This window comes from Oncorhynchus nerka, linkage group LG9a, assembly GCF_034236695.1.
Source record: "Oncorhynchus nerka isolate Pitt River linkage group LG9a, Oner_Uvic_2.0, whole genome shotgun sequence".
In the NCBI taxonomy this organism is placed as follows: Eukaryota; Metazoa; Chordata; class Actinopteri; order Salmoniformes; family Salmonidae; genus Oncorhynchus; species Oncorhynchus nerka.
This window is the reverse complement of record NC_088404.1, coordinates 34,281,558-34,304,245: the sequence shown is the minus strand read 5'-3', so window position 1 is coordinate 34,304,245 and position 22,688 is coordinate 34,281,558. Positions and strand designations below refer to the sequence as shown.

At 46.8% G+C, this 22,688-nt stretch overlaps 1 protein-coding gene across 1 annotated transcript in view; it reads left to right on the top strand.

Annotated features, from left to right (window-relative positions):
• The window catches only part of LOC115119048 (protein piccolo-like), a 161,727-nt gene that overhangs the window by 103,812 nt on the left and 35,227 nt on the right, over positions 1–22,688 (top strand). The window contains exons 25-34 of the mRNA XM_065022150.1: positions 4,924–5,710; positions 9,819–10,872; positions 13,099–13,167; positions 13,722–13,748; positions 15,383–15,474; positions 15,912–15,987; positions 16,130–16,255; positions 19,822–19,930; positions 21,826–21,893; positions 21,979–22,220. Of these exons, the coding sequence (XP_064878222.1) occupies positions 4,924–5,710; positions 9,819–10,872; positions 13,099–13,167; positions 13,722–13,748; positions 15,383–15,474; positions 15,912–15,987; positions 16,130–16,255; positions 19,822–19,930; positions 21,826–21,893; positions 21,979–22,220 (2,650 nt within the window). The remainder of the gene's footprint in view (positions 1–4,923; positions 5,711–9,818; positions 10,873–13,098; positions 13,168–13,721; positions 13,749–15,382; positions 15,475–15,911; positions 15,988–16,129; positions 16,256–19,821; positions 19,931–21,825; positions 21,894–21,978; positions 22,221–22,688) is intronic.

Here is a 22,688-nt window from a genome sequence, read left to right as displayed (position 1 = left end):
GAGTCTTCAGTAAAGACTTAAAGGTTGAGACCGAGTTTGCGTCTCTGACATGGGTAGGCAGACCGTTCCATAAAAATGGAGCTCTATAGGAGAAAGCCCTGCCTCCAGCTGTTTGCTTAGAAATTCTAGGGACAATTAGGAGGCCTGCGTCTTGTGACCGTAGCGTACGTGTAGGTATGTACGGCAGGACCAAATCAGAGAGATAGGTAGGAGCAAGCCCATGTAATGCTTTGTAGGTTAGCAGTAAAACCTTGAAATCAGCCCTTGCTTTGACAGGAAGCCAGTGTAGAGAGGCTAGCACTGGAGTAATATGATCAAATTTTTTGGTTCTAGTCAGGATTCTAGCAGCCGTATTCAGCACTAACTGAAGTTTATTTAGTGCTTTATCCGGGTAGCCGGAAAATAGAGCATTGCAGTAGTCTAACCTAGAAGTGACAAAAGCATGGATTAATTTTTCTGCATCATTTTTGGACAGAAAGTTTCTGATTTTTGCAATGTTACGTAGATGGAAAAAAGCTGTCCTCGAAATGGTCTTGATATGTTCTTCAAAAGAGAGATCAGGGTCCAGAGTAACGCCGAGGTCCTTCACAGTTTTATTTGAGACGACTGTACAACCATTAAGATTAATTGTCAGATTCAACAGAAGATCTCTTTGTTTCTTGGGACCTAGAACAAGCATCTCTGTTTTGTCCGAGTTTAATAGTAGAAAGTTTGCAGCCATCCACTTCCTTATGTCTGAAACACATGCTTCTAGCGAGGGCAATTTTGGGGCTTCACCATGTTTCATTGAAATGTACAGCTGTGTGTCATCCGCATAGCAGTGAAAGTTAACATTATGTTTTCGAATAACATCCCCAAGAGGTAAAATATATAGTGAAAACAATAGTGGTCCTAAAACAGAACCTTGAGGAACACCGAAATTTACAGTTGATTTGTCAGAGGACAAACCATTCACAGAGACAAACTGATATCTTTCCGACAGATAAGATCTAAACCAGGCCAGAACATGTCCGTGTAGACCAATTTGGGTTTCCAATCTCTCCAAAAGAATGTGGTGATCGATGGTATCAAAAGCAGCACTTGTTCAGGTTAGTTATCATTAGTTAGTTATCATTGTTTTAGTTTACAATGGAGCCCCTAGTTCCACTCTTCATACCCCTGATACCTCCTTTGTCCCATCTCCCACACCTCACCCATTACAACCAGCCTGTCCAGAGATACGACCTCTCTCATCATCACCCAGTGCCTGGGCTTACCTCCGCTGTACCCGCACCCCACCATACCCCTGTCTGCGCATTATGCCCTGAATATATTCTACCATGCCCAGAAATCTGCTCCTTTTATTCTCTGTCCCCAACGCTCTAAGCGACCAGTTTTGATAGCCTTTAGCCGCACCCTCATACTACTCCTCCTCTGTTCCGCGGTTGATGTGGAGGTAAACCCAGGCCCTGCATGTCCCCAGGCACCCTCATTTGTTGACTTCTGTGATCGAAAAAGCCTTGGTTTCATGCATGTCAACATCAGAAGCCTCCTCCCTAAGTTTGTTTTACTCACTGCTTTAGCACACTCTGCTAACCCTGATGTCCTTGCCATGTCTGAATCCTGGCTCAGGAAGGCCACCAAAAATTCTGAGATTTCCATACCCAACTATAACATCTTCCGTCAAGATAGAACTGCCAAAGGGGGAGGAGTTGCAGTCTACTGCAGAGATAGCCTGCAAAGTAATGTCATACTTTCCAGGTCCATACCCAAACAGTTCGAACTACTAATTTTGAAAATTACTCTCTCCAGAAATAAGTCTCTCACTGTTGCCGCCTGCTACCGACCCCCCTCAGCACCCAGCTGTGCCCTGGACACCATTTGTGAATTGATCGCCCCCCATCTAGCTTCAGAGTTTCTTCTGTTAGGTGACCTAAACTGGGATATGCTTAACACCCCGGCAGTCCTACAATCTAAGCTAGATGCCCTCAATCTCACACAAATCATCAAGGAACACACCAGGTACAACCCTAAATCTGTAAACAAGGGCACCCTCATAGACGCCATCCTGACCAACTGGCCCTCCAAATACACCTCCGCTGTCTTCAACCAGGATCTCAGCGATCACTGCCTCATTGCCTGTATCCGCTACGGAGCCGCAGTCAAACGACCACCCCTCATCACTGTCAAACGCTCCCTAAAACACTTCTGTGAGCAGGCCTTTCTAATCGACCTGGCCCGGGTATCCTGGAAGGACATTGACCTCATTCCGTCAGTTGAGGATGCCTGGTCATTCTTTAAAAGTAACTTCCTCACCATTTTAGATAAGCATGCTCCGTTCAAAAAATGCAGAGCTAAGAACAGATATAGCCCTTGGTTCACTCCAGACCTGACTGCCCTCGACCAGCACAAAAAACATCCTGTGGCGGACTGCAATAGCATCGAATAGTCCCCGCGATATGCAACTGTTCAGGGAAGTCAGGAACCAATACACACAGTCAGTCAGGAAAGCTAAGGCCAGCTTCTTCAGGCAGAAGTTTGCATCCTGTAGCTCCAACTCCAAAAAGTTCTGCGACACTGTGAAGTCCATGGAGAACAAGAGCACCTCCTCCCAGCTGCCCACTGCACTGAGGCTAGGTAACACGGTCACCACCGATAAATCCATGATTATCGAAAACTTCAACAAGCATTTCTCAACGGCTGGCCATGCCTTCCGCCTGGCTACTCCAACCTCGGCCAACAGCTCCGCCCCCCCCGCAGCTACTATCAAATCAAGAGTCGGCTTTCTATTCCGCAACAAAGCCTCCTTCACTCACGCCGCCAAACTTACCCTAGTAAAACTGACTATCCTACCGATCCTCGACTTCGGCGATGTCATCTACAAAATTGCTTCCAACACTCTACTCAGCAAACTGGATGCAGTTTATCACAGTGCCATCCGTTTTGTCACTAAAGCACCTTATATCACCCACCACTGCGACTTGTATGCTCTAGTCGGCTGGCCCTCGCTACATATTCGTCGCCAGACCCACTGGCTCCAGGTCATCTACAAGTCCATGCTAGGTAAAGCTCCGCCTTATCTCAGTTCACTGGTCACGATGGCAACACCCATCCGTAGCACGCGCTCCAGCAGGTGTATCTCACTGATCATCCCTAAAGCCAACACCTCATTTGGCCGCCTTTCGTTCCAGTTCTCTGCTGCCTGTGACTGGAACGAATTGCAAAAATCGCTGAAGTTGGAGACTTTTATCTCCCTCACCAACTTCAAACATCTGCTATCTGAGCAGCTAACCGATCGCTGCAGCTGTACATAGTCTATCGGTAAATAGCCCACCCATTTTTACCTACCTCATCCCCATACTGTTTTTATTTATTTACTTTTCTGCTCTTTTGCACACCAATATCTCTACCTGTACATGACCATCTGATCATTTATCACTCCAGTGTTAATCTGCAAAATTGTAATTATTCGCCTACCTCATGCCTTTTGCACACAATGTATATAGATTTTTTTTCTCCTACTGTGTTATTGACTTGTTAATTGTTTACTCCATGTGTAACTCTGTGTTGTCTGTTCACACTGCTATGCTTTATCTTGTCCAGGTCGCAGTTGCAAATGAGAACTTGTTCTCAACTAGCCTACCTGGTTAAATAAAGGTGAAATAAAAAAAATATAAATAAAAATGATCTCAGCACATATACACCTGTTCTGAAAGGCTTCAACACCACTAAGCAAGCGGCACCATGAAGACCAAGGAACTCTCCAAACAGGTCAGGGACGACGTTGTGGAGAAGTAGAGATCGGGGTTGGGTTATAAAAAAATATCAGAAACTTTGAACATCCCACGGAGCACCATTAAATCCATTATTAAAAAATGGAAAGAATATGGCAACACAACAAACCTGCCAAGAGAGGGCCACCCACCAAAACTCACAGACCAGGCTAGGAGGGCATTAATCAGAGAGGCAACAAAGAGACCAAAGGTAACCCTGAAGGAGCTGCTAAGCTCCACAGCGGAGATTGGAGTATCTGTCCATAGGACCACTTTAAGCCGTACACTCCACAGAGCTCGGCTTTACGGAAGAGTGGCCAGAAAAAAGCCATTGCTTAAAGAAAAAAAATTAGCATGTTGGAGACTCCCCAAACATATGGAAGAAGGTACTCTGGTCAGATGAGACTAAAATTGAGATTTTTGACCATCAAGGAAAACGCTATGTCTGGCGCAAATCCAACACCTTTCATCACCCCGAGAACACAATCACAGCATCATGCTGTGGGGATGTTTTTCATCGGTAGGGACTGGGAAACTGGTTAGAACTGAAGTAATGATGGATGGCGTTAAATACAGGGAAATTCTTGATGGAAACCTGTTTGTCTTCCAGAGATTTGAGACTGGACATAGGTTCACCTTCTAGCAGGACAATGACCCTAAGTATACTGCTAAAGCAACATTCGAGTGGTTTAAGGGGAAACATTTAAATGTCTTGGAATGGCCTAGTCAGACCTCAATCCAATTGAGAATCTGTATGACTGAAAGATTGCTATATACCAGCGGAACCCATCCAACTTGAAGGAGCTGGAGCAGTTTTACTTTGAAGAAAGGGCAGAAATCCCAGTGGCTAGATGTGCCAAGATTATAGAGACATACCCCAAGAGACTTGCAGCTGTAATTGCTGCAAAAGGTGGTTCTACAAAGTATTGCCTTTGGGGGGGTGAAAAGTTATGCACACGCAAGTTCTGTTTTTTTTGTCTTATTTCTTGTTTGTTCACAATTTTAAAAAATGCACCTTCATAGTAGTTGGCTGGTTGTGTAAATCAAATGATACAACCCCCCCAAAATCTTTTTTAATTCCAGGTTGTAAGGCAACAAAATAGGAAAAATGCCAAGGGGGTTGAATACTTTCGCAAGCTATAAATTCTATGACATCTTCTCCTTTTTACAGGTACCTTGAGATGGGCATCAACCGTCGTAAGGATGCCCTGCTGCAGGAGAGGGAGAAAAGAGAGAGGGCCTACCTGCAGGGCGTGGCTGAGGAGAGAGACTACATGTCAGACAGTGAGGTCAGCAACATCAGGGAGACCAGAGGTAGCAATCACGGCCTGGAGAGACCCAGGACAGCTCCCCAGTCAGAGTTTGACCAGTTCATCCCCCCTCAGACTGAGGCTGACTCTCAGTACTCCACTCTAACCAGTCCCTACTCCCACTATGCCCAGTATGTCCCCCAGACCAATGCCACCAGCCACTACCCCCAGCAGACCCTGTACCAGCAACAGGCCCTCTACCAGCAGCACCCCTACCAAAGTCAGTCAGTTTACTCCTCTGTACCCAGCCTGTCCTACACCCAGGCCTCCCACTCCCACCAGCAGGCCCAGTCCTCAGGCTACCAGTCCAAGAACACCACCAACTACGAGGTGATCCGGAACCAGCCCATCATCATTGTACCCTCCTCCAGCGAGGGTGGGTATGGGGTGGGAAAGTACAACAGCCTGGAACTGAGGATGGGTCTGGAGGAGAGGAGAATGGCCTCCAGCCCCATGTCTAATATATCTACTGAATCCTTCTACGCTGACATCGACCACCACAACGCCAGGAACTATGTTCTGATAGAGGACATAGAGCAGCTGACTAAAGGCTCTGCAGGGCTGGGGTCAGGGTTCAGCCTGACTGACAAGGACCTGTCCAAGGCTGACAGGCTGCTCCGGGTCGCTGAAGCCAGGCGCACTGCAGAGGTAACTGTTATGTATTTAAAGCAGTGGCGGTCGTTGCTGTTTAAGATTAGGGAGGATTTTGTTATTTTTTATGATCCTTATTTTTATTACAGCATATTGGATGACTGTCATTCATATTCCATTCACCCAGCTCAATATAACATCGATTGGTTTAGGCTACTAAATGATACTCACATTTTCCCTATACCCATCATGAGGTTGCTACAACCTAGCCTACGAATGAAAGTTTATAATGTAGGTACACAGGTCGAGAGACAAATTGGAGTAATCAAGGTGATAGACAGTGACACATTCAATACCACCTAGCACACTCTTGCTTGCATCTAACAGATCTAGGGTGTAACCATTAGTCCAAACAGTTGCGCACTAAAGTTTATATTGGACAAATTCAGGTAAGTTTATCTATGTTTCATTCCGTTGCTTCCGTTTAAGAAAAGTCTTTCGACAGAATCGGTGGAATGAATACACCCCTGACTACCCGCACACACAGTTCACTTTCATAGCAGCCACAGCATCATCACTTTGCTCGTTGTATAATTGTTTCTCGCATTTACTCACTGTCCTCTCACCTTTCCCTTCACTTGTGGACTTCTGCACAACACAACAGCTATCTGTGACCAGGCGAAAAAACATTTCCAAGCCAAACCTTCATATCATAACTGTTAATCGCTACACACAGCTTACATCATTGTCATGATATTAGCTAACGTTAACTAATGCACTTTTGTACACCGTGCAAAAGATTGAGGGAGATTATCAGTGGTCTTGTATGTCTTCCTAATAATTTCTCCCACAGTTGATTTCTTCAAACCAAGCTGCTTACCTATTGCAGATTCAGTCTTCCCAGCCTGGTGCAGGTCTAAAATTTGTTTCTGGTGTCCTTTGACAGCTCTTTGGTCTTGGCCATAGTGGAGTTTGGAGTGTATGTAACGGTTTTCCTTAGGTGAAAGAGAGTCAGACCAAAATGCGGCGTGGCTATTGCGAACCATGTTTAATGAAACAAAGTAAACACGAATCAAATACAAAAACAATAAACGTAACAGGAAAACCGAAACAGCCTAATACTGGTGCAAAGTAACACAGAGACAGTAACAAGGACAATCACCCACAAAACCCAACACCAAACAGGCTACCTAAATATGGTTCCCAATCAGAGACAATGACGAACACCTGCCTCTGATTGAGAACCATATCAGGCCAAACATAGAACTAGACAAACTAGACATGTAACATAGAATGCCCACTCAGCTCACACCCTGACCAACCAAAACATAGAAACATACAAAGCAAACTATGGTCAGGGTGTGACAGTAGGTGCGGACTCCGGCCGCAAAACCTGAATCTATTGGGGAGGGTCTGGGTGGGCATCTGTCCGCGGTGGCGGCTCTGGTGCTGGACGTGGCCCCCACTTCACCGTAGTCTTAGTCCCCCACCTTGTCCGCCTCCGTGGCCTCCTAGCCACGGAGACCCTATTAAATGACACTGGACTGAGGGGCAGCTCGGGACAGAGGGGCAGCTGCTCGGGACAGAGGGGCAGCTGCTCAGGACAGAGGGACGGAAGCTCTGGCGCCTCTGGGCTGAGGGGCTCTGGCGCCTCTGGGCTGAGGGGCTCTGGCGCCTCTGGGCTGAGGGGCTCTGGCGCCTCAGACTCCGGCAGCAGCGCCGGACAGGCGGGAGACTCCGGCAGCAGCGCCGGACAGGCGGGAGACTCCGGCAGCAGCGCCGGACAGGCGGGAGACTCCGGCAGCAGCGCCGGACAGGCGGGAGACTCCGGCAGCAGCGCCGGACAGGCGGGAGACTCCGGCAGCAGCGCCGGACAGGCGGGAAACTCCGGCAGCAGCGCCGGACAGGCGGGAAACTCCGGCAGCAGCGCCGGACAGGCGGGAAACTCAGATGGCGCCGGGCAGACGGGAAGCTCCGGCAACGCTGGAGAGGAAGGCTCTGGCAGCGCTGGACTGAGTAGCTCTGGCACCTCTGGACTGAGGGGCGGGAGCTCTGGTAGCGCTGAACAGGCGGGAGACTCTGGCTGCGCTGGAGAGGAGGAAGGCTCTGGCAGCGCTGGAGAGGCGGGAGCCTCTGTAAGGATGAGCCGGAGACAGCCTGGTGCGGGGGGCTGCCACCGGAGGGCTGGTGCGTAGAGGTGGTGACGGATAGACCGGACCGTGCAGGCGCACTGGAGCTCTTGAGCACCGAGCCTGCCCAACCTTACCCGGTTGAATGGTCCCGGTCGCCCTGCCAGTGCGGCGAGGTGGAATAGCCCGCACTGGGCTATGCAGGCGAACCGGGGATACCGTGCGCAAGGCTGGTGCCATGTAAGCCGGCCCAAGGAGACGCACTGGAGACCAGATGCGTAGAGCCGGCTTCATGGCACTTGGCTCGATGCCCACTCTAGCCCGGCCGATACGCGGAGCTGGAATGTACCGCACCGGGCTATGCACCCACACTGGGGACACCGTGCGCTTCACAGCATAACACGGTGCCTGCCCGGTCTCTCCAGCCCCCCGGTAAGCACAGGAAGTTGGCGCAGGTCTCCTACCTGACTTCACCACACTTCCTGTGAGCCTTCCCCCAATACATTTTTGGGGCTGACTCTCGGGCTTCCTTGCCAGCCGTGTTCCCTCATATCGCCGGCTCCTCTCTCCAGCTGCCTCTGCTCTCCTTGCTGCCTCCACCTGTTCGCATGGAAGGCGATCCTTTCCCGCCAGGATCTCCTCCCATGTGTAGCAACCCTTGCCGTCCAATACATCATCCCATGTCCATTCCTCTTTGCGCCGCTGTTGCCCGTTACCACGCCGCTTGGTCCTGTTGTGGTGGGTGATTCTGTAATGGTTTTCCTTAGGTGAAAGAGAGTCAGACCAAAATGCGGCGTGGCTATTGCGAACCATGTTTAATGAAACAAAGTAAACACGAATCAAATACAAAAACAATAAACGTAACACGAAAACCGAAACAGCCTAATACTGGTGCAAAGTAACACAGAGACAGTAACAAGGACAATCACCCACAAAACCCAACACCAAACAGGCTACCTAAATATGGTTCCCAATCAGAGACAATGACGAACACCTGCCTCTGATTGAGAACCATATCAGGCCAAACATAGAACTAGACAAACTAGACATGTATGTAACGGTTTTCTATTGGTGAAGGAGAGTCGGACCAAACTGCAGCGTGTAGATTTCGATCCATGTTTAATAAAACAACGTAACACGAATCAAAATACAAACTCAACAAAACAATAAACGTAATGAAAACCGAAACAGCCTAAACTGGTGCAAACTACCACAGAATAAGGCCATCAAGACACTAAGGACAATCACCCACAATACAACCAAAGAATATGGCTGCCTAAATATGGTTCCCAATCAGAGACAACGATAACCACCTGCCTCTGATTGAGAACCACTCCAGACAGCCATAGACTTTCCTAGAACACCCTACTAAGCTACAATCCCACTAACATACACACCAAAACCCCCAGACAAAACACACCACAATAGAAAAACTCCATGCCACACCCTGGCCTGACCCAATACATGAAGAAAAACACAAAAATACCTAGACCAGGGCGTGACAATGTAACATAGAATGCCCACTCAGCTCACACCCTGACCAACCAAAACATAGAAACATACAAAGCAAACTATGGTCAGGGTGTGACAGTGTAACTGTTTGAGGTTGTGGACAGGTGTCTTTTATACTGATAACAAGTTCAAACAGGTGCCATTAATACAGGTAACGAGTGGAGGACAGAGGAGCCTCTTAAAGAAGAAGTTACAGGTCTGTGAGAGCCAGAAATCTTGCTTGTTTGTAGGTGACCAAATACTTTTTTTCCACCATAATTTGCAAATAAATTCATAAAAAATCCTACAATGTGATTTTCTGGATTTTTTTTCTCATTTTGTCTGTCATAGTTGAAGTGTACCTATGATGAAAATTACAGGCCTCTCTCATCTTTTTAAGTGGGAGAACTTGCACAATTGGTGGCTGACTAAATACTTTTTTGCCCCACTGTATATACTCTGTCTCAGTGTGTCTTGTGCAGGTTTTGCTGAAAATTGCTTAAAATTCTATGCAATATGATGATGGTTTTCTATTCTTTGTTTAGGTCGCTGCGTTCCTGGGTAACTCGCGTCTGCACAGCTACGGTAAAGGAGATGAGGACTCTATGGAAGAGCCCTATGAGCTGAAGCTCCTGAAGCAACAGATAAAGCAGGAATTTAGACGAGGGACGGAGGGTCTGGAGCACCTCTCAGGCCTGGGCATGCCTCAGTACCTCCCCACTGACCCCAGCTACAGACACTTCCCTAAGGCTGAGAAGTACAGCATCAGCCGACTGACCTTGGAGAAACAAGCTGCCAAGCAGCTTCCTGCCGCCGTGCTCTACCAGAAACAGATCAAGAACCAGAAGAAGGCAACCCTGATGGACCCCAAGATAACAAAATTCTCCCCCATCCAGGAGAGCAGAGACCTGGAGCCAGACTACAGCAGCTTCCTGGGTTCTGGAGTCTCCTCTGTCACCAACCTGTCCACACGAGCCAGACTGCTTCAGGATGAGATCAACTTTGGCCTGAAGAAGAACCTCTCTGAGCAGCAGAAGTACCTGGGCTCCTCTCTGGGAACTAATCTGGCTGGCTCTCTGAGCCAGTCCCTTAGCCTGGGAGGACCCACCATGAGGTCCACCCTACAGGATGACACCACCTACCCCAGCGGCACGAGCTCTCGCCCTTCCTCACGACCCAATTCCCGCCCCACTTCTGTGTATGGCCTGGATCTTTCCATCAAACGGGACTTGTCTAGCTCTTCTCTCAGGCTGAGGAGCGAGGGAGAAGCCCTGGATGCAGCGTTCGGCTCTGGACTGGCCAGGACCAAGCCCACCAGCCTGCCCATCGGGCGAATCCCCATCGTGGCCCAGAACTCAGAAGAGGAGAGCCCTCTGAGCCCGGTGGGAGAGCCAATGGGCATGGCCAGAGCCTCAGCTGGTCCTCTACCACCTATCTCAGCTGACTCCAGAGACCAGTTTGGCTCCAGCCATTCCCTGCCGGAGGTCCAGCAGCACATGAGGGAGGAGTCCAGGGTTACACATGGACATAGTGGGGTCTACGACAGAGACATAGCCTTCATCATGGATGATCTGGGGGGAGCGATGTCTGACAGCGAAGGTAAATGGCTCCTGAGGCTTTCACAGCACCCTGAGTCTCTGGACATGTCGCAATGCTCCTGACTGTTTGTATGTCTGCCTTAGAAGGCTTTGACTCCGTCTCTGTTGTCCTCATCACTTATTATTTCACATCTTTTATCATCATGTTGTCTTTGTTTTATTCTGGTTTATGTTTCTGTCTTGTTTGATCTCTGCATGCAACACTATTTGTTATTTTGTCTTCTTTTGTCTGTCTTCTTCGCCGATACATAATACGGTTGATGTTATGTATGAGACAGTGTGTCTGTGTTGTTATTAGCATCCTCCAGTTCTGTTCTCTTCTTTTATATGTTGGCTTCCTGGTTTCATCACTGACCGAATGTATTATGGGATGGATACAGGGCTTCATTTAAGCATACAGAACAGTAAAAGTAACAATAATGTATTATATGTGATCGTAAATACACTTTAAGTGCCTCTGTGCGTCTGTGCCTCTGTGGACTAAATAGGTGTTAACCTATTTAAATGGGTGGGAGACTAATGAATATGCAACAGTAGCTGGCAACAATCTGGGTGCTATCTATAGTCTATACAAGCTGTTGGATTCATGATAGGATGACAGAGAGAAACACCCTGGGACTACAGGCCCTGTTGTCTACAGTACACCACTCCTCCTCTCTCCTCTCCTTTCCTTTTCTTCTCCAGACAGAAAATGGTGTCTGGTTTTTGTAGAAAGTAGGTCAGGCCTTTAGACATACTTATATTTACTTTTCAGCTGTTGTGGAGCTTGGCCTGCTGTCAGCAGCCATTTTAAAGGCATAATGCTGAATCACTATGTGTGGGTCTGGGTCTAGTTACTGTAATTGTTCAGACAATGCAGTCAGCCATTTATATTGTACCTGACTCACTCACTTTGTCTCTTTACCAGAAATACACACATACTATTACAGCAGTAATAACACAGAGCTTATGCTCACATTTATATTGCAATGCAATGTCATTTTTCCCCCTAAGGATTTTGTAGATTATTTGTTTGTGGATTTGAGTTTTAGATTTGGATCCATGTTTATAGTAGACTGATATACTGTACACTGAGTAAACAAAACATTAAGAACACCTGCTCTTTCCCTGACACAGACTGACCATGTGAATCCAGGTGAAAACTATGATCCCGTATTGATGTCACTTGTTAAGTCCACTTCAATCAGTGTAGATGAAAGGGAGGAGACAGGTTAAATAAGGAGCGGTGAGCATTTCAAGCCTTGAGACAACTGAGACATGGATTGTGTATATGTGCCATTCAGAGGGTGAATGTGTAAGACAAAATATTTAAGGGCCTTTGAACAGAGTATGGTAGTAGGTGCCAGGCTCACCGGTTTGAGTCTGTCAAGAACTGCAATGCTGCTGGGTTTTTCACACTCAACAGTTTCCCGTGTTTATCAAGCATGGTCCACCAACCAAAGGACATCCAGCCAACTTGACACAGCTGTGGAAAGCAATGGAGTCAACATGGGCCAGCATCCCTGTGGAATGCTTTCCACACCTTGTTGACTCCTTGCCCCAATGAATTGAGGCTATTCTGAGGGCAAAAGGGGGTGGGGGTGCAACTCAGTATTAGGAAGGTGTTGTACATTCAGTGTATGTTATTGTAGTCACACTACACAGTTATTTATAGCATATTCATCCCTGCACATCTTGGGTATTTTCCATTTTGTATTCATGCATGTTGCTGTGAGATAAAATGTGTTTGAGTTTCCATTTCAATAAAGCTTGACATCGTCTTTTGCATGATGTTGGTTGCTTTGAATGTTTCCAAGCGACTGTAATGTGCATGCTCTCTTCTGATTGGTAGCATATTAATGTGTTCTCTCCCCATCTCTTCAGCTGTCCTTCTCACATCTATGTTTACTAACCAGAACCTCACTCCTCAACATGCCCCTATGTTTCTATTGGCCCAGCATAGTGTAGTTACTGATATTTAGTTTCAGAATGCACACCATTTCTCTTTACGTATTTGAACATATATTTTGGAAAAGACAAGCAGAAACACACGGACACACACACATTAATAACCATATATGCAAGTTGATTCATTTGACAAAGCATTTTCATTTGAATAGCATGTTATACAGTTTTACATTTACTATAGAACTGACCCCAATGACAGGTGAATTAGTAGTTGATGAGCAGCAGAAGGCTCTCTTTCTGACCCTACATCAATAAGAGTGTCTATCTGCCTTGGTTCCAGCCCTAAATGACTCCATGCTGACACTGAACAGAGATGATCCCAGAATCTTTCATGAGAGTATCAGACACGGTAGAGTATTCTAGTTTAGTTCCTCCCCACTGGCCCTGCTGCCTGCCCTCCACTAATACAGCAGCACCATGTTAAAGGGACACTCCACAATATGACATCATCACACCCAGCCGTACCCAGCCATGCCTCAAGGAAGGGCGCGAATTGGCAAGACAAAATAAGTCGCCGCACTGTGATGTCATATAGTTGAGTCTACCTTTTGATGTTTAGAATGCTTTAGTATCCATGTGACTTTACAGTAAGTCAATGCTATGCATTTGATATATTTGAGTAAATACCCGTGTATTTGTAGGTAGATCATTTTACAATTATTCTACAATTGCTGTATTATAACATACATCTTTCATGCACTTCCAATCAGAAATGTAAACTCCCTGATGGACTATAATGTTATAAGATGTATTTATTTGCTTTCAAAGCATGTGCTCCACTATATGTAGTTCAGTGCATGTGATATACAGTGTAAGTGGATGGAGACATAGTCCACTGAATTAGTCTGAGATTCAAGACATTGTGTTGTAGCCGTTTCTAAAACATATAACTTTACACCCCAGCCGGAGGCCCCAACTGGAACATAGAAGGTGAGAGCTGCAGTGTGAACGGTCTAATCCAGACCACATCCCAACCCCATGTAGCTTAGACAATGTCTGCTTCCACCCCACAACACCCCACACCCCATGGTGCTCAATGACCTGATGCTGATGGTATCACTTACACAAACATTTTAGACTCATTTCTGGAATGACCCATTTTTGGATGGTACTTTACACATATCAACCTCATCATGGAATGACCCATGTCTTGATGTTAATGTACTGTAAACATATCATATACGGTAGTGGTTCCCCAATCCATTTCTGGAATGATCCACATTTAAATGGTTCTGTACATATATCAAACCCATTTCTGGAATTCATGTTCATGCACCATTGAAAGGTGGCTCAGATACAGCTCCACATTTAAAAGCTACACATTACCACAACAATGACATATCTGAATACCGCATCAGTAGTTGTCGAGGGTCTCTCACACGATGATAGATGCAACAATGATCATGATGTTAGATCACCCTGATAACAACACCAGCTATCAATGTCCCAGCTCATTGTCTCAGGGCAAAGGGAACTCCTACTACTACTGTACTGTACTACTGTACTACTGTACTGTACTACTGTACTGTGACTGTGGAAGACACTCTCCTCCGTCCACCTTCAGCGTGTCTCTACTGTGGCCCTGACCCATTGTGGAGATGTTTCACTATCTCTTGGCATGACCTGTTTATCAGCACACATGTGCACATACACACGCGCAAACAACACACACACACACACAAGGGTCCCTCTGCATGCCATAACTAATTGAAATAAATCCATCCCCATCAGTCTCTGAAGGGGTCACTAATCTAATACAACTGGGGATGGGACAGAGCAGGGTTTTCACCACTCTGCCTTCACCTCTCCAGCTAGCTCAGATCACTGATCACCTAGAAGCAGTAGACATGGAGCGAAGGATGTGTTTATAAATTATTTTAAGGGGGTGCTACTCATGCCAATTCCACATAGCCACCTAGTTCCCGCCCCAAAGCACTTGTGTAGATCTGATAATTCACATAGACTCTGCCAAGCCTAGCAGAGAGTGACTTAGAGATATTACAATATTGCTAATACCTTCAGATCTATATAAAGTGCGTAATATAGGGTCAGGGGCTAGAGGCTAGCAGTTGATTTGGAGTTGGGCATCTATCCTGCTTGTAAAGGGTTTGACCATGGACTATCCCCTCTCTGTCTGTGTCCCTGTCCGCATTTCTCCACCCGTCTCCCCCTCCCCATGTCTGTGTCCCTGTCCGCATTTCTCCACCCATCTCCCCCTCCCCATGTCTCTGTCCCTGTCCGCATTTCCCCACCCGTCTCCCCCTCCCCATGTCTCTGTCCCTGTCCGCATTTCTCCACCCGTCTCCCCCTCCCCATGTCTGTGTCCCTGTCCGCATTTCTCCACCCGTCTCCCCCTCCCCATGTTTCTGTCCCTGTCCGCATTTCTCCACCCGTCTCCCCCTCCCCATGTCTCTGTCCCTGTCCGCATTTCTCCACCCGTCTCCCCCTCCCCATGTTTCTGTCCCTGTCCGCATTTCTCCACCCGTCTCCCCCTCCTCATGTCTCTGTCCCTGTCCGCATTTCTCCACCCGTCTCCCCCTCCCCATGTCTCTGTCCCTGTGTAGCATACCACCTGAGGAGGGAGGACACTGACTGGTTTGACAAGCCTGCAGAGAGACAACATCGGGTAAACGGACAAGCTCTGGACAGGAGACAGGTTAGAGGAGCTGGATACGTCTAGTTGACTACATTTAATAAAATACATTATAAACTGTCTGGTTTGAGACTCAATGCAGATAGGCTGAAAGCCGTGGTATATCAGCCTGTACCACGGGTATGACAAAAACATTTTTTTTTTACTGTTCTAATGACATTGGTAACCAGTTTATAATAGCAATAAGGCAATCCATTTCTGGAATGATCCACGGGTGTTGCTTTGTGTCGTGCTTAAGAACAGCCCTTAGCCATGGTATATTGGCCATATACCACATGTACCTTATTTCTTAAATATCCTACATTTTCTCATAATTGAATGTACATTGGTAGTGACTGTCTTTAGCTGAGTTGTATTGGAGTGCTGCAGTATTTTTGTTGTCGTTGTTGTAATCAATGTACTGGATCTTGACTGTTCTGATGTCCCTGTCCCTCCCACAGATGAAGTTGATTCCCTATGTGTATCCTCACACCCGGATCAAAGTACAGAGAGACCCCAAGGACAGCAGTGTTTCAGGTAGAGCACCCACACGTACAGTAAACATTCTATAATGTACAGATCTATGGCTATTCAAATGGAATAATAGGATCTCAAACTCTGGAATTCTTACATGACATTTCAGACCTGTTTCATTGGTGTGTGTGTGTGTTCCCTGCAGGGAATGGCCTGGGGATTCGTGTGGTGGGAGGGAAAGAGATTCCTGGGAGTCGTGGTGAGATAGGAGCTTACATTGCCAAGGTTACGCTCGGGGGAGTGGCTGAACAGACAGGGAAAGTGGTGGAGGGTAAGTGTATGTGCACATGTGTGTGTAAGGTGTAAGTAGAGCAAGAGAAGGAGGAGAGAACAAGAGATGAGTCATCTTCTCTGGTCATACAGGGACACACTCTGATTTAAAGTTGAGAAAGTACTGTGGGTTATAGCCGATGAAAACACAGTTTACATCAGGTAGAAGAGGTGCAGAGAAATGCTTGCGTGCTAGCTCCCTCAAATATAATACAATAATAAGAGTCAAATAAAAATAACAAGTAATAGAAGAGGTATTATGCATTGTAATAATATACTGTATTTACAAATATAAAGTGAGTATGTTAATCTGTGCAGAAAAAAAAGGTAAGTGACATTTGGAAAAATCTAACATTCTTATCGTGGTATATCATAACTCCTAAGTTCATCTTGTAGCATTTCAATTTGTACTAGTTCAGCTGGATGAGGTATATTGATCATTTCACAAATGTTCTGGAGGAGAGCCGATAAACTAATGGTTTAAGCAGGAATCTATTATTATATTAATAATACCAGGCCAGTGTCATCTTACTATGAATATCTTTGCCAGGCTATCTGAGCGCCAGAGAGAGAGAGAGAGAGAGCTTGTGTGTTCGCCTGCGTGTGAGCGGCCATTTGCACCTGTCATGTGTTATTCTCTGAGATGTCAGATAGCCACAAAAAAAGCTCTGTCAACTCACTCTGCCCCTTTAAGATGCCTGCACAGGATTAGTCATTATGCTGTATTTAGCACACACACACACAGTCACACACACACACACACAGTCACACACACACACACACACACACACACACACACACACACACACACACACACACACACACACACGCACACACACAGTCACACACACACACACACACACACACACAGTCACACACACACTGTCACATTAGAAACTGTATTTAGCACACACACACACACAGTCACACACACACGCACACACACTGTCACATTAGAAACTGTATTTAGCACACACACACGCACACACAGTGTCACATTAGAAACTGTATTTAGCACACACACAGTCACACACACACGCACACACACTGTCACATTAGAAACTGTATTTAGCCCCCCTCTCCATCTTTCTGCTTCCGTCAGTCATATTTCTGTAAAACTCTTCTGTCTGAAGCACAGATTAGTACAGGCTACAGGCTGAAGATAAGAACGTAGAAGAAACTTCAGAACACAGCACTCTAACTACCAGACATCCTGAACAATGTGACAGTAGATCTCTCCCACTGATATATTTGGGGGATTTACACTGACGTGGTACATGTTTGAGCATCCAGACCCCCTGTGTTGAACCAGAGGGAAAGCCTTGTTCTTTATGGTTCAATAGCATAATCCACTGCAGTTAGGTATGTGAGGTATCTACTCCCTCTCTTTGTCACACTCAGTTCAGACGTGGTGACGTCACACCCTGGCGGTGACGCTAGAGACATGTGACAGCCTTTGCTGAGAGAGGAAGGAGGAGTTTGAAGGACAAACACACACACAGACACACACAATTGTCTCTCTCTGCATATCCCATCTCCCTACAATCCCCTTCAGTTTGTAATTGTATCTAGCATCATACAGATTGTGGAGATAATTATGTAGACAGAGTAATTGTTCCAGTGTATTTGAATTATAACAGAATGTTTGGTTGTTTCTGTTTTTCTAACATCTATTACACAGTAACCCTCCTAGGAATGGAAGCAACCATAGTAACATAGTGTTGTTTTGCTCTAATGTTGAGGTTTTATCTGACTTTCTTCAGTGGACTAAATTGCCATTATGCAAATGCTATGTTTTGACTTTTAGTGAAAGAGGATGGAACTGAACACTTGTGCCCTCAGGTACAGAGAGAGAGAGAGAGAGAGAGAGAGAGAGAGAGAGAAAATGAGAGATATAGAGATAGAAAGAGAGAGATAGAGGATGAGAGAGAGAGAGAATGAGCGAGATAGAGAGAGAGAGAGAATGAGAGAGTGAGAGAGAGAGAATGAGAGATATAGAGATAGAATGAGAGAGATAGAGGATGAGAGAGAGAGAGAGAATGAGCGAGATAGAGAGAGAGAGAATGAGAGAGACAGAGGATGAGAGAGAGAGATTGAGAGAGATAGAGGATGAGAGAGAGACAGAGAGCGAGAGAGAGATATAGAATGAGAGAGAGAGAGAGAGAGAGAGAGAGAGAGAGAGAGAGAGAGAGAGAAAGAGAGAGAAAGAGAGAGAGAGAGAGAGTGAGAGAGAATGAGAGAGATAGAGAGAATGAGATAGATAGAGGATGAGAGAGAGAGAGAGAGAGAGAGGATGAGAGAGAGAAGAGAGAGAGAGAGAGAGAGAGAGAGAGAGAGAGAGAGAGAGAGAGAGAGACGAGAGGCAGAGAGCAGAGAAAGATAGAAATAAGAAAAAATGAGGGAGAAGAGATGAGGAGTGGGGAAATGGGAGGGAGAGAGCGGTAGCATGTTCTAAATGTTTCTGTGGCCTTGACTATCTAATCTACAGAGAGAGAGAGATGTTAATTCAATCCTTTGTCGTCACAGCAGCTGGCGAGTTGCTTCGTAAGCAAAAGTCTCATGTGAAGACGAGGTTTCGTTTGTGTAAGTGCAGCCACAGCGCCGAGGCTGCCATGGGTTTGAGTTTGCTGTGCATTTTCTCCCTCTCTATTTCTATCCTACCTTACTTGACTTTCTCTGGCGTGTTCTCTGAGCCTTGTCAGCTGTGTGAACGAGAACCTGAAAGAAAGACGCTCTAGTCATGAACAGAAAAGGCAGTGGTATATTTCGAAGATTTAGAGCCTACCCTTGAGAAAGAGTTACGCTTGGAAGCTTGGTTGGGTTGTGTTGTGTTCTGAGATGCACTGAGAACCAGGCCAGGTGTTCGTAGTCTGAGCTAGTCTCATGCCCTGACTGCATTATGGAGAATTGATCTCATTTAGAAGCATTTAGAGCATTTATTTGCAGAAAATGACATTAGTCAAAATAACAAAAAATACTGCATCATTTTTGTTATTTTGGCCAGTTGTCATTTTCTGCAAATAAATGCTCTAAATGACAACATTTTGGGGGAATTTGGGAGAAATATTGTCAGTAGTTTATAGAATAAAACAAAAATGTTCATTTTACCCCAACACATACCTATAAATAGTAAAACCAGAGAATCAGATTATTTCGCAGTGTTCTCTACATTTTTCCAGAGCTGTGTGTTTACATTGCCAAAGCAAGTGAAATAGATAATAAACAAAAGTGAAATAAACAATCAAAAATGAACAGTAAACATTACACTTACAAAAGTTTCAAAGGCATAGAGACATTTCAAATGTCAAGTTATGGCTATGTACAGTGTTATAACGATTTGCAAATAGTTAAACTACCAATATGGGTTGTTTGTTCTTTGTGTTTGTTCTTCACTGGTTGCCATTTTCTTGTGACAACAGGTCACACATCTTGCTGCTGTGATTGCACACTATGGTATTTCACCCAATATATATGGGAGTTTATCAAAATTGGATTTGTTTGCAAATTCTTTGTGGGTCTGTGTAATCTGAGGGAAAGATGTGTCTCAAATATGGTCTCTCTCTGTAGGAATGCAGGTGTTGGAGTGGAACGGGGTTCCTCTGATGGGGAAGACCTACGAGGAGGTGCAGTGCATTATGAGTCAGCCGTGTGCAGAGGCGGAGCTCTGTGTCAGACTGTGAGTCAAACAGCGCCCTCTCTCCTCATCCCTCTCTCTCCTCTCATCCCTCTCTCCTCTCATCCCTCACTCTCCTCTCATCCCTCTCTCCTCTCATCCCTCTCTCTCCTCTCATCCCTCTCTCTCCTCTCATCCCTCTCTCTCCTCTCATCCCTCTCTCCTCTCATCCCTCTCTCCTCTCGTCCCTCTCATCCCTCTCTCCTCGCATCCCTCTCTCCTCTCATCCCTCTCTCTCCTCTCATCCCTCTCTCTCCTCTCATCCCTCTCTCCTCTCATCCCTCTCTCTCCTTTCATCCCTCTCTCCTCTCGTCCCTCTCTCCTCTCATCCCTCTCTCTCCTCTCATCCCTCTCTCCTCTCATCCCTCTCTCTCCTCTCATCCCTCTCTCCTCTCATCCCCCTCTCTCCTCTCATCCCTCTCTCTCCTCATCCCTCTCTCCTCTCGTCCCTCTCTCTCCTCTCATCCCTCTCTCTCCTCTCATCCCTCTCTCTCCTCTCATCTCTCTCTCCTCTCATCCCTCTCTCTCCTCTCATCCCTCTCTCTCCTCTCATCCCTCTCTCTACTCTCATCCCTCTCTCTCCTCTCATCCCTCTCTCCTCTCATCCCTCTCTCTCCTCTCATCCCTCTGTCCTCTCATCCCTCTCTCTCCTCTCATCCCTCTCTCCTCTCATCCCTCTCTCTCCCCTCGTCCCTCTCTCTCCTCTCATCACTCTCTCCTCTCATCCCTCTCTCCTCTCGTCCCTCTCTCTCCTCTCATCCCACTCTCCTCTCACCCCTCTCTCCTCTTATCCCTCTCTCCTCTCATCCCTCTCTCTCCTTCCATCCCTCTCTCTGCTCTCATCCCTCTCTCCTCTCATCCCTCTCTCTCTTCCATCCCTCTCTCTGCTCTCATCCCTCTCTCTCTCTCATCCCTCTCTCCTCTCATCCATCTCTCTCCTTCCATCTCTCTCTCTCCTTCCATCCCTCTCTCTGCTCTCATCCCTCTCTCTCCTCTCATCCCTCTCTCCTCTCATCCCTCTCTCTCCTTCCATCCCTCTCTCTGCTCTCATCCCTCTCTCCTCTCATCCCTCTCTCTCCTTCCATCCCTCTCTCTGCTCTCATCCCTCTCTCTCCTCTCATCCCTCTCTCCTCTCATCCATCTCTCTCCTTCCATCTCTCTCTCTCCTTCCATCCCTCTCTCTGCTCTCATCCCTCTCTCTCCTCTCATCCCTCTCTCCTCTCATCCCTCTCTCTCCTTCCATCCCTCTCTCACCTCTCATCCCTCTCTCCTCTCATCCCTCTCTCCTCTCATCCCTCTCTCCTCTCATCCCTCTCTCTCCTTCCATCCCTCTCTCCTCTCATCCCTCTCTCCTCTCATCCCTCTCTCTCCTTCCATCCCTCTCTCCTCTCATCCCTCTCTCTCCTCCATCCCTCTCTCCTCTCATCCATCTCTCTCCTTCCATCTCTCTCTCTCCTTCTATCCATCTCACCTCTCATCCCTCTCTCCTCTCATCCCTCTCTCTCCTTCCATCCCTCTCTCCTCTTATCCCTCTCTCTCCTCTCATCCCTCTCTCCTCTCATCCCTCTCTCTCCTTCCATCCCTCTCTCTCCTTCCATCCCTCTCTCTCCTTCCATCCCTCTCTCCTCTCATCCCTCTCTCTTCTTCCATCCCTCTCTCTCCTTCCTTCCATCCCTCTCTCCTCTCATCCCTCTCTCTCCTTCTATCCATCTGTCTCCTTCCATCCCTCTCTCCTTCCATCCCTCTCTCTCCTTCCAACCCTCTCTCCTCTCATTCCTCTCTCTCCTTCCATCCCTCTCTCCTCTCATCCATCTCCTCTCAAATTTATCATGTCTCTCTCATCCCAACTTAATTTATATCAAAAACCAAATTTGACCTTTGACCTTCCTGTCTCTCAGTGATCTGAACATGCTGTCTGACGCTGATCACCCCCAGGCCCTGGAGATCCACGCCCAGCTGAAGCCTGGTATGTCATTAGTATGGTTGAGGGTATCCTACATAGTAATCATGACCACTGAGTCATAATGACACATGAATGTGTGTGTGTGCAGGTGACAGGCAGCGCTCTCCAGGAGTGGATCCTAAGCAACTGGCTGCAGAGCTGCAGAAGGTGTCCCAACAACAGGCCCCTGGGATGGGGCTGGGTGTGGGGGGGCCAGTAGGGGTCCTTTCTGCCCTGGACCGCTCAGCTCTGTTACACTCAGGCAATGCATCGGCCAGCTCTAGTGCCGTCCCCAGCCCCGGCCAGCCTGCCTCCCCAGCCATCAACAAGAAACAACGCCACAGCACCAAGGTACTGCCTCTACCTGTTGTACATTATGATATTAAGAGCCCATAGCATTCTGTAGAGTGTGTTACTACAGCCATGTGGTTGGTGAGCTCATCATTATTAAGTCATAGACGTGTGTGTGTGTGTTTGTGTGTGGTGCATGGGTCCTATAGAGTCACTTCAGAAAAGTCTGCTCAGCATCTCCATGACAAGGACAGGTCCTTCATCTGTCATCTGACCAAAGCTATCCTACTCGCGGGCTCTGGTTAACCTACTGCTACTTAAAACCGTAGTGTCATGGACATAGTAACTTAAGTTTAAAACCGTAGTGTCATGGACATAGTAACTGAAGTTTAAAACCATAGTGTCATGGACATAGTAGCTGAAGTTTAAAACCGTAGTATCATGGACATAGTAACTGAAGTTTAAAACCGTAGTATCATGGACATAGTAACTGAAGTTTAAAACCATAGTATCATGGACATAGTAACT